The sequence below is a fragment of the Dermacentor variabilis genome, chromosome 3, assembly GCF_050947875.1.
Source record: "Dermacentor variabilis isolate Ectoservices chromosome 3, ASM5094787v1, whole genome shotgun sequence".
NCBI classification, from domain to species: Eukaryota; Metazoa; Arthropoda; class Arachnida; order Ixodida; family Ixodidae; genus Dermacentor; species Dermacentor variabilis.
In genome coordinates, this window is record NC_134570.1 from 119,443,513 (window position 1) to 119,456,264 (window position 12,752).

A 12,752-nucleotide genomic window follows, 5' to 3' on the forward strand; every position below is an offset into this window, starting at 1 on the left:
GCTGCTGCACAGTAGGGGTTAAAATTATTGCGAAGTCTCGGTATTTCTTGGCACGACGGTTATCTGTGGACACTGGCACACATCTGGGCGGGAGCAGACTATGGTGCCCATGGTATGCGATGGGTGGCGGCTGTAGAGCAGAAACTGTGGAGGAAAACCTGAAGTTGTCTCGACAGCGGTGTTGTTTGCAAACGTTGCGAATGGCAGAACGAGGTCCTCATTTGTGTGATCAAGTGCAACATAAATGGCAAACATATCATCCAAGGCGTGGTTGGAACGCTCAGCGAAGCCCACTGGTCTGTGGGTGGTACGCCGTGGTGCTGAGCAAGGAAGGCTTCGGGAACGTTCGAAGAAAAAAGACGCACCCTCTGTCGCTACGGCGTTCAAGATGAGAACTACGACGTAGAGTCAAACAGTGGAGAAAGAAGGATGTGACATTGCGCGCCGGGGCAGCTGGAATAGCTGTGCTTTCGGCGTACAAAATAGTACGGTCAACGTCGACCATGAACCGCCGGTTACTGGCAGACGTTAGAGGAAGGCCTCCGTAGAGGTCAATGCCCACGCAGATAGCATGCCGCCGCCAGCGTTATTACTTCGCTGTACACCTTTGCATCCATGTATGTTCTCTAAGTAGACCTCTGCGATAATCACGTAGGCCACAAGTGGCGAGAACCTTGCGGACAAACTAAAGCTGTCTGTTACAACCCATGATCATCACGCGTTACAGTTAGCACCACGAATCTCGGGTACCCCGAATTGCGAGACATGAGAATCAGGACACGCTCTCGTTCTCGGCTTGGCCTGGACGCCTTAGCCACCGCTCCATTAGCTGTTCTCTCCTCGGAATATATGTGCGCTCCACCGCTCTCCAAGTCGGCCGCCGTCCCGTCGTCTTTACAGGCAGAATAAAATGTAATGATGATCTCGCCTTGAAGCTATTTACCTCTAACCGGGCCTTTTCGCTACATATATATGCTTTTACGGAACATGGCACTGCCATTCGAGTATAATTTATGTGAAATTGCTCTTATTTTTCTGCATTTCAGGCTTGGAGAAAAAAAACGGCACACATCCTCTGAAAGATCTGCTGGACCAAACATTGTGGAGCGGGACCCTCAAAGGTTTTGCTGGCGCGTCTCAGGTCTCCGTATTCGAGGATATCCACGTAGACTTGATACAAAAGTTCAACTTCCACCCGTTTGGCCGCATCATGAGGAGGGATGATGAGTGGTTTGTAAGTAAAGCTGAAACGTTGTTCGAAGCATGGTCAGTTTACGCGACAAAGTAAAAGCAGGGCTCACGCGGCTTGTCGGAGGTGCTCAGCTTGTGTTTAAAAAAAGTGTGGTTTCCTGGTATTTGGTATCTTTCGCAGAGCACTCTCAGAACCGAGAGGGCATCACAGGAAGGACGGGTATTCTACCTCCACACTTCGCATAAATGCTGTGAAATAGCGTATGTCTCTACCACTCAGCCTCGCCACGGATTCATAGATCATACTCCTACTTTCGGCTGAGTAAGCAAATGACAAAACTGCTCTCGTTGGCACCACGCTACACCAAATGCTAGAGTGTCTTCATTGGGGCATAATACTGCTAATATTTTGCATATGCATAAGTTCCGGCAGCATTGAGAAATTAAAAAAAAATATGCTTAATCCCTCCTTCATAAGAATCGGTAGAACACAGAAGTTAAACGTGTCTTCACCGAGACTTTTGTGTTTCCTTGACGCGCCGTGCTTGCTTAGTGGCTATGATGTTGGGATCCTAAGCAGGAGGTTGCAGTGTCGAATCCCGGTCACGGCTGCCGTATCTCGATGGGAGCGAAATGCGGAAAACACTTGTGTATATTTATGCGCACGTCCCAGGTGGTCCAAATTTCCAGAACCACCCACTGCGCCGTGCCTGATGACCAGATCGTAGTTTTTTCACGTAAAACACCATAGTTTAATTTCACGTTTCCTTGGTGAACTCACAGTCCGCTGCAGCGAAAGGAGCAGGATTTGCGGGTCGGCGACCGTGTTGCACGTTGGCTTCGCGCGCGGCGTCCTGTTGGCGAGCAGCTTCTTGCTGCCGAGTCACTTCGGCGAAGGTAGCACCATGTTGGTCCGGCTCCTTAGCGTCTTTGGCCGCCAGTTGAGTTGCGACGGGTTTGGCTTCAGGAATGCGAATGGCTGAGTTCGCAGCGTGCGTTGCGATTGTGCGTAGGCGTTCTGCTTCCCGCTGGTGTGTCTCTCGCGGAACCAAAACGACATTCGTCCGTCGACGTCATTGCATTTCCGCGCCACTTATCGCAGTGTTTTTCTTAGTTGGCACCATATGCGCCAATTCCGGAGGGGCTCCGGAGCCCGAGCCCCCAGCGGAGTTTTGCGGGGGGGGGGGGGGGGGGTAGTACTGAGCTACGTCTCTCCCGGCAAGGCCGAACTCTACCCCCCCCCCCCCCCTAACGTATTATTGCCAGAGTTTGTCACCCACATCATTTGAGGTTTCTTTTGACTTGCCTCAACCTTTTGACTTAAATTTTATTGCGGCTAATAGCTTACTGCACCATTGTTGGCGCGGACCTGAACGAATTTTAATTCATACTTCATTTTCGCAAATCTTGACAATAGAACAAACGCATTAGAAGTACCAGCGGTGGCTGCGTCATCCGTATTTTCTCACTGAATTGTTTCAAATTCCCACTGTAAAGAACATGCACATACACAATATATTTAATTATATACACAACGAAGGTACGCAATTAACCATTATTTCTAAAGGTACGGATAGCTTATGTCCAGAGAATGAATATGTTACTCTATGTTCACCTCGGTTAAAAATTATTTCCCCGCTTTTTGACCCAGAAAAAACGACCTGTTAACTTCAGTGACCCCTTCGGCAGAGTCTATTATCAAAGGCGTGTGAAATGCATGTGAATTATATGTGTCTCAGTATCGCTTCTTTTTCCAGTAAGAAAAGCTAACGACTCACTAAAAAAAAACTTCTAAGAATTTACTAAGCTTCTTTAGGGATAGAAACATTGCCACTTGCATGCAGAGGTCAAAAATATATACAGGATGTCCCCATTAACTATCATGCACTAAGATTTAAAAAATGCAATGCGTTACTCGAACAAAACCTAGTGCATATTGTTTCCAGTACAGTGGAGTAGCTGCACCTGATTTTTTCCTTACCTTCATTAGGTAATTGTTATTAAATATGTAACTCGACACGTAGTATCATAATTATCAAAATGTCAGTGAGGCATTTGTAGGCGCAGCCAAGGGACATCTGACTGCGGTATTTTCAGCGACGTACTATTTGCGGAGTAATTTTTTCCGACTAACAAATTAACCTTGTGAAATGTGGCGAATACCGCGTGACTGGACTTCCACCCGCATCATAAAGCAGCGCCCTCGAACAATCTTCTTCCGAGTTAGGCAGAACGAAATGAGCGAAACAAAAAAAAAATCACCGCCCAAGCACTCCGTAGAGATGGTTAACCAGCGAAGCCTAAACGTGTGGCCCTGGTGTTTATCACTGGGTCAATCCCGGCGGTTCATTAAACGACGGCTTGGTAGGCTGCTGGGCCCTTGGGGTACGCAGTTGCTGCTTACGCTCGGCTGCACTAGCCTGTTCATGTGCTCGGGCTTCCAGCATCGGGACGGCGTACATGAGCTCGTTCACGGTTCTGCTCGCGGCGTTGCTGAGCAAAAGCTACCTGCTCCTCAGGAGTACCTATGACGCGTGGCCTACCCATTTCGAAGCCGGTGAGAAACTGCTGGGCTCCCGCTCGGCTGTGACAGCAACGACGTCACTACTGTGGCAGCCAATCGCGCTCCTCGTTCGCTTTTTTTCGTGCATTCGCATGTTGTTGCGCCGGCGGAGTTTTCAGCGTGCAGGCGACAGACAGACGGACGGACGAATCGGCTATCCATATACAGCTGCGCTGTAAAACATCGTGGTCGAACTAGTGCCTTATCTGGCGCGCCCCGGCCGAAGTAACACGTCGCGTTTGGTGCTAGTTGGAAACAAGTTGTGATAGTTGTTGTCTTAGCGTAGATAAAGTGCACGGATCGTTTTCTCTCTTCTTTTTTGGCGCACTACCTCTCAACAGAAAAGCAAATTGACAATGTAGGTTCAAAGACTTAAAGGTGCGTTTTCGTTCATCCAAGTCGCCATGTCTTTCTCTAATGAACAGAAGGAAAACCTGATCTTTGCCTTGCGTGCGGCAAATGGCAACGAAAGGAAGGCCGTAAATACATATCAGTGATGTAATGTGGTGGTAGACCAAACGCGTCGACTATCATCAGAAATTATGAAAACCCGAGACAAACCGGCAGCTGCCAGGAACAGCGGCGGCAGACTCCATCTTTGAGTTCCAGCTGCGCACGAATGTTATAGCATTTATGGCCTGAAACTGTCATTCTGGCGTTAGGGACGCGGCCGCCCAGGTACCAATTTCCAAATCATCAGTTTGGAGGAATCTAAACGACGGCGTTTCACTTGTGCCACCCTAACCAGCACCAATGCTTGGAAGATAGGGAACTGTGCAATCGTCTAGATTGCTGGAATTGGGTCCTCTTACCAGCCAATGAGTCACCGGACTTTTGGCAAAACATCATGTGAACAGATGAAGCCAATTTTCACAGAAACATCCAGGTAAATTCACATAGTGCACATTATTGGAGTGACTACAATACGCACTTGGTAAAGCGCAATCGGCACCAGTACCAGTGGTCGTTCAATGTAGGGTGCGGAATTTACGCCTGTGCTGTAATTAGTCCCATCCTCTTCGATCACTGTCTGACTGCACAGCGTTAGATGGACGAAATACTTGAAGGATTAGATCCTCAGCGAAGTCCCGCTGTCACGTCTTCCACCTCTGTGGTATCAGCAAGGTGGAGAACCAGCACACACCAGCAACTGAGCAAAAAACTAGCTCGATGCGACTTTTCATGCGCAAAAGATTGGAAGGCATGGTCCTGTAAGTTGGCCGGCTAGATCACCTGACCTTCCCTACTCGATTTCTTTCTTTCGAGTTATGTGAAAGATCCTGCTTCTTACATGGTCGAGACGGACGTCCGATAAGCTGAAGACAGGGATAACAGGTGTCTGCCGTAGAATTCAAGCGTTGGTCATCAAGAAAGTCACTGAAGATGTGATCAAGTGGACTCAGTACTGCGTAGCTGTAGGAGACCTGTTCGAACACATCCTCTAGACAGCAGCTGGTGTTCAACGGCGTTTAAAATTCATAGATGATAACGGCACACTGCAATCTGATGTATTTTTTCTTTGTTTCTTGTGCAGGCGTCCAGATTTCAAGTTAGGCTAATTTAGAAGTGGTTATTTACGTTCTTCAATGCATTGGTTTTGCCTTTTATAAAAACATGGGTCGCTTCCCGGGCTGTTTATTTCGCTTTTATTTGATGCCGTGAACCTGTTTTTGCAGCACGTATACACTCTCATGAAAACTAAAGCCGCCACTTTAATTTGGCTTTGGTTCGAGGTAAGCTTCTGACGCGAAATAAAGCAGTGGGCACGCTCTGTCGATGCGGTGCGAGCTAAGCTGGTATCTTGAAACATGCTATGCCTATTGCATTGCTTTTTGCGTTTCATTCGTGGTCAGAGCGGCGCTTCGTATTCAGAGCAGTGAGATACGAGTATGAAGGAGGGCTCGCCAAACAAAGTACATGGAGCGACATCATGCATGCGGCGTGTAGCAGGGTTTCTGTGTCGCACTTTTCTGCGCACGCGCTGTGCTATCTAGCGGCACCACCGTAAAGCCCACACATGGCTTTCGAGATGCGTGGCACGACGCTGCGTATGAACGCGCAGATTTATTCACGTGCACCGAGCGCATTCGAGGTGAAACGCTAAGAAGTCTGACTAATTTGCTTGAGGAACCCACGTGAAAGAGGCGAGATACGAATATACATGCATACATACTGCACATGCATAGTGCCACGTAGTAGTGGCGATGAATAACACAGCGGCAGATCTACAAATGACGAAACTATCTTTTACTTGGCGAACCTGTGTCCACAAATGCAAGTTAAGAGGAAGCTTTAGCACGGGCCCAACTCCGACGCGGCCTATTCAAATACATGTAAAACGCAAAAACGTTTTTATGAGATAACCCTTGGACCTATTTTAATGAAATTTGTCGCATTTGAAAGAGAAAGTTATATTGTAGTGACTGTTGGAAGCGGAATTTCGATTTAGGGTTTGAATTTTCTTAAAACGATTTTCAAATATTTGACCGTTTGAAAAAAATAGAAGCACGAAGTTTACAAATTCATAGCTCTGCATCAAGAACTGATATCGCGGTTCTGTAAACGGCATCCATTAGATCATTCAAAGCGGACAAATTTAATATGTCATTTTACATCTTACGTGAATTTGTTTCGTTGGTTACAACGGTTTTGCAAAAGTTGTATTTCCCTATGAATAAATTTTTTTTATATTCATGTGTAACATATCAATTTTGTACGCTTTAGATGTACTATTAGATGCAATTCAGAGAATTGTATTATCATTTTTAGTGGTTAAGTTACAGAGTTGTAAACTTGATAGTTTCGTTTGTGAAACTTTTCGATTTTCGTCAATTTTTAATAAAATATTGACGATCTAACTCAAAAATTCGAAACCAACAGTCACTAGATTTTACGTTTGTCTTTTAAATGCAACAAACCTCGTCAAATTTGGTGCAGTGGTTGCCGAGAAAAATGAATTCTCCTTTTACATGTATTTAGATAGGAGCACTCGAGCTAAAGCTTCCTCTTAAGCTCAAAGCACAGCGATAGCGGCGAACACGGTCGGCGATCGTCGGAATCTGATCTGCCGGTCAAACGTGTCGGCTTGTAGGCACGAGCCATCGAACTTTCCAGAGTAATCGCTGGTGCCCGCGTATCCTCCAGAAAGTTCTGCACCATTCGCGTCGTGCATATATGCAGTCAGGTTACACAAGGTTCGCTGACAACAGACAGCTGATAGAAACGTCGATAACAATCCAGAAACTTCCGACACATTCAGGCGCGTCCCGTACTGAGCGATAACATTTGTTAGACGGTGGAAAGCGCTCACCCGAAACAGATAAACACGTCCACGTGTCAATGTCCCCTCTCAGAAGGCATGGGGACATAACAGGAGAGCGAAACACCAAAGGACACTTATGAAAGAAACAAAGACCAAAGTGACAGAGTCCAAAAAAAAGAAAGTCTAAAGATCAGCTACGCAAAGTCCCAAAGTTCATTAGCGCCGACGTAACGGGCAATGTCGGCGGACAGGCGCGGCCAATAATACCTTTAGCATATCCTCGATAACGTCCCAGAGAATACTTGATGGCGAACAGTCGTATAATAAGTCGCACAACGTGGACTATTTCATTTCGTGAGCGGCACCTGCGTGATAGCAAAATGCCATCTTTTACGACTTCATAGTGGAGTGCGCCTGTGCGTAGGATGATCTTGGAGTGTCCAAAATAGTGGCGTAAAGGCTTTCCATAACACCTTCTCAGCGTAATGGGGTCCAAACCGATATACGGGCACCGGGCTTGTACTCGACGTAGCTTTGTCGAAGGTTGTAGTGTCACCTGTCGTTCCTCTGCTGCATCTTAATCCGTAAGCGGGCGAGCTGTCGGGCTCCTTCGGCATGCTGGAGATAGGAGGTGACGTCATGGTTTTCTTCGTCGAAGACGTGCGGCAGCATCGCATCGAGAGTGCTTGTCCGGTTCTTGCCTTAAACCAGCTTGAACGGCGCAATCTGTGTTGTTTCTTGGACCGACGTGTTGTAAGCGAATGTTACGTATGGCAGGATGGCATCCCAGGTCTGGTGCTCGACGTGGACGTAATTGCTAGCATATCAGCGAGGATCTTATTTATGCGCTTCGTAAGACCATTCTTCTGCGGGTGGTAAGCAGTTGTCCTCCTGTGGCTTGTCTGGCTGTATTGCAGAATGGCTTGGGTGATCTCCGCTGTAAAGGCCGTTCCTCTGACGGTGATGGCGATTTCAGGGGAGCCATGCCGCACCAGGATGTTCTCGACGAAAAATTTCGCCACTTCGGCTGCGCTACCTTTCGGCAGAGCTTTCGTTTCAGCGAAGCAGGTCAGCTAGTCCGTCGCCACGACGATCCACTGAATTGCAGATGTTGACGTCGAAAACGGTTCCACCAAATCCATCCAGATCTGCTGAAATGGTCGGCAAGGAGGCTCGATCGGCTGTACTAATCCTGCTGGCCTTGTCGGTGGTGTGTTGCTTTGCTGACCCACTCGGCACATCTTGACGTAACGGGCAACGTCGGCGGTCACGCGCGGCCAATAATACCTTTACCATATCCTCGATAGCGTCCCGGAGAATACTAGATGTCGAGCAGTCGTATCGTCATGTAGGGCGTGCAGTACTTCAGTATGCAGCAATGAGGGGACAACGAAAAGGTATAGTTGGGCGTGGACAGGAAAGAAGTTCTTCTTTACGAGTGGGTGTGTTTTGAAGCGAGAACAAAGACGATCATCGCCTTAATGCCCTAAAGACCACGTTGGTGTTTGCTTCCAAGCACTCGCTGACGCTTCTTAGCTCCGGGTCTGCTCGTTGCTGATCAGCGAAGTGTTCCGCGCTTATTATTCCAAAGAAGCTGTCGTCATCCTCATCATGTTGCGGCAGCAGGCCAATGGGGGCGCGTGATGGTCAATCGGCATCAGAGTGTTTTCGTCCGGACTTGTAGGTTATACGGATGTCGTATTCTTGTAGTCTGAGGCTCCACTGCGCCAGCCGTCCTGAATGATCCTTTAATTTCGCCAGCCAGCACAAGCCGTGATGCTCGCTGACAACTTTGAACGGCCTACCATATAGGTAAGCACTTTCCCGGCAGGCACTTTTCCGGCCGGCCATATAGGTAAGATCGGAATTTCGCTGTAGCCCAAATGACGGCGAGGCATTCCTTTTCGGTCGTAGAATAATTACCTTCCGCTTGCGACTGCGACCGGCTACCGAAGGCTATCGCCCGCTCAAGCCAGTCTTTTTTCTGGACTAAGACGGCACCGATGCCTGTGCTCCTAGCGTCAGTGTGGATATCTGTATCGGCGTCCTCGTCGAAGTGCGCAAGTACCGGTGGCCACTGCATGTGTCATTTGATTTCCTGAAATGCGTCGGCCTGCGGCGTCTCTCACTTGTACTTGACGTCCCATTTAGTTGTGTCAGCAACTCAGCGATGCGTGAAAAGTCCTCGACAAAGCGCCCGTATTAGGCACACATGCCAATGAATCTACGCACTGCCTGCTTGCCCATCTGCTGCTGGAACTTTGCGATGGCAGCTGTCTTCTGCAGGTCGGGGTGGACTCAAGATTTGCCGATGACGTGGTCTAGGAACAGAAGCTTATCGTAAGCGACGAGACACTTTCCCGGCTTTGGAGTGAGCCCTGATGACTTTATGGCCTCTAGTACTGTCGAAAGCCGCCTAAGGTGATCGTCAAAATTTCCGGCGATGACGACAACGTCAGCAAAGTAAACAAGACGCGTCTGGCAATTCAATCCTGCTAACACCGTATCCATGACACGCTCAAATGTTGCAGGCGCCGACCACAGTCTGAATCGCATGAAATTGAACTCGCAGAGGCCGTACGGCGTGATGAAGGCAGTCGTTTCGAGATCTCTCTCGTCGACTTCTATTTTCCAGTAGCCAGACTTGTGGTCCTTCGACGAGAAGTATTAAGCATTGCAGAGCCGATCTAATGCGCCGTCTATCCGTGGAAGGGGGTATACATCCTTCTTAGGGATGTTGTTCAGGATTTCCAGATTTGAGGATTTATCTATTTCGGCCATGTTTTACAATATGCCACTGAGGCGAGGCTAAAGGAGGTAGATAAACCATGCCTCCTGAGAAGGTCTTCTCCCCGGATAACAAGTCTTGGCACCGGTGGCGGACAGACAAAGCACATAATTCACAGGAACGCTCCTGACTAAAATAAATAAAAAAGGCAACAAAATGTGCTCCAACACTAATTATAAAGCCGACGGTAATCGACACAGAAACGTAGGGTCCTGTCCTTCTCCCTCACCAAGGAAACAGTAGGTGCCCGTGGTATTTTCGCTCGCGTGATGATATCGTCACGTAGCATTTTTCAATTTGCTGTCTCATAGCTTCTCGTTCTCGCTTCGAAACTCGGTAAGGGCGCTGGTGCAGCGGTCGAGCGTGCTCTTCAGTTATTATGCGATGTTTCGCGACTGGTGTTTGTCGAATCCTTGGCCACGTCGAAAAGCACTCTTTGTATGTCGGAGACTTCTGAGCTGTTGCTACTTACTCATGCGGAGGTTTGGATCTAGGTCGAAGTTTGGTTCGAGAACTATGGTCGTCGGCAAAGATGTGGCAGAATCCGAGAGGACAAACGCATTACTGGTTTCCACAATTTCGTCAATCTACGCGATTGACGTGCCCTTGTTGATGTGTTTGTACTCCTAGATGAAGTTCCTTAGCATCAGTTCCGCTTTCCCTCCGTGCAGTTGAGCGATCCCTCTTGGGACGCAAGTTTCACAGTTGAGCAGTAGACGTTGGTCGCCCTCGATGATGCCTTCTACGTCTGAGGGTGTTTCGGTGCGGACGGCAATAATGCTGAAACGAGGTGGGATGCTCACTTGATCTTCAAGCACAGTTAAGGCGTGGTGACTACGAGAGCTCTCCGGCGGTATCGCTTGAACTTCTGACAGCATTATCGACTTCGACTTCAGGTTGATGATATCGCCGTGTTGGTTCAGGAAGTCCATGCCGAAAATGACGTCTCTTGAACAATGGTGGAGGATAATGAAGGTAATGAGCCGTAATTTTTGCCGTGCAGATCCCAGTCAGCGTTATTAGGTGCCCTTCAGCTGTCCGGATTTGAGGACCTTCCAATGATGTCTTAAATTTCTTGAACTGGGTGGTAACGAGTCCACTCATCACAGAGTAGTTGGCTCCGGTGTGAACTAAGGCGGTGACTGCATGGCCATCGAGAAGCACGTAGAGGCCGCTGGTTCTTTGTCTTGCATTGCAGTTAGGTCTTTGGCGCCGGATCACTGCCGCGTCACGTTCACCTGTGACTGGTACGTGGTGTCGTCGGGTCGTCTTTCGTGGCCGTATTAATTCTTTGTGGGGATGGTGGCGCTTGTTGATATATCGTCGAGACAGTACTTTCGGCGTCTTCGTTGGCGGCGAGGATCTTCGTTAGTTTGAGGAACAGCAACCGCACCACCATCGGTTGCTGCTTTTAGTTTTCAGATAGGACTTTCAGACTGGCCCCAGGCTGGGCGAGTCTAGGGTCGGCGTTCCGGCGACAAGTAGCAGCGTGCGTCGAGAATTCCACTGAGTGGTGTTGAGGTAGTCGCCTATGTGGCGTGGGTGCTCCGCAAGCTGATGACGCGGCGCGTTGACGGCGAACCCTCTCAGTCCGAAGTCGCGGTATGGGCATCGGCTGCACACATGGCCGGCTTCTCCGCAGAGTTATCAGAGCTCACGGTAGTCGGGGGTGCGCGAAATGTTCGGCTTCCTCGCGCAGCTACGCTGGGCGATGGGTGGGAGTGCTGGTAGCGGCGGCGGTGGACGACGACATTACCACGTTACAGGGCAATGGCCTTCTCGCGGAAGGGGGTCTTGACTACAGGCGAAGGAGGCGTAGGTCGTCGCTTCAGGCCGGGGCGGCAGTGATTGTGGTTGCACCTCAGGAACTCCAAGTTATCGCTGAAGCTCTTCTTTGGCGATGTCGTCGATTAAGGCCATTTGATGCTGCGAACTTTGAAAGAGCGTCTGCAGTTCCTCGAAAACGACCACTCTGATGGTCTCTATAAGGTCCTCGCTGCCTAGTGCTTGAACGTCGGTGTAGTTTATGGTAGGCGGTCGGCGGTTATATTGCCTTGTCCGCATATCAAGCGTCTTCTCATTAGTTGTGGCCTCGGAAATAATTTCAGCCACGGTCTTAGACGGGTTGCGTATCAATCCAGCGAAAAACTCTTGTTTCGAAACGCGCATCAGGAAACGAACTTTTTTCTCTTTGGATATGTCTGGGTAGGCGTGTCAGAAGTGACGACTCACCTCCTCCGTAAAGATAGCAATGTTCTCGCTCGGCAGCTGCATGCTGTTCTCCAGTTGAGCTTGGACTCGCTCTTTGCGCTTGATGCTTGTGAACGTCTGCAGGAGGCCATTGCGGATCAGGTTCCATATAGTCAGGTTTGATTCTCGGTCGTGAAACCACGTCCTGGCGGTGTCTTCTAAGGCGAAGTATACATGCCGGAGCTTGTCGTCTGAGTTCCAGTTGTTTAATGCAGCAACCCTTCCATATGTATGTTTCCAGCCACTTATCCGGGCCTTCAAATGATCAACGGAAAGTCGGTAGCTCCCTTGGCTCTTGCAGCGCGATGTGAGACGCTGGGGCTGACATTGTGGTTGACTTGGCGACAATCTTATATGTCATTTCATGCAGAAGTCCGTGCTCCGGAGGCAGTCCTTGCCGCCGGCGGCTACCTGGTTCTTGGCGACATTGGTGTTGTCTTCCGCGTTCGTGCTTGGGTAATGAATTTTTGGGGCATCCGGTATACGTAGGTAAAGTACGTCCACCAGATGTCACGTAGTAGCGACGACGAATAATACAGCGGCAACTCTGTGAATGACGAAACATTTATTTGGCGAACTTCTGCCCACAAAAGGAAGTTACACTCAAAACAGAGCGATAGCGACGAACACGGTCGGCGATCGTCGAAGTCTTATCTGCCGGCCAAGCGCATCGGCTTTTAGGCAAGAGCCATCGAAGG

The 12,752-nt window shown here is 49.0% G+C and overlaps 1 protein-coding gene across 1 annotated transcript in view; it reads left to right on the forward strand.

Annotated features, from left to right (window-relative positions):
* The window catches only part of LOC142574707 (uncharacterized), a 182,176-nt gene that overhangs the window by 48,055 nt on the left and 121,369 nt on the right, over positions 1-12,752 (forward strand). The window contains exon 7 of the mRNA XM_075683735.1: positions 1,047-1,234. Within this exon, the coding sequence (XP_075539850.1) occupies positions 1,047-1,234 (188 nt within the window). The remainder of the gene's footprint in view (positions 1-1,046; positions 1,235-12,752) is intronic.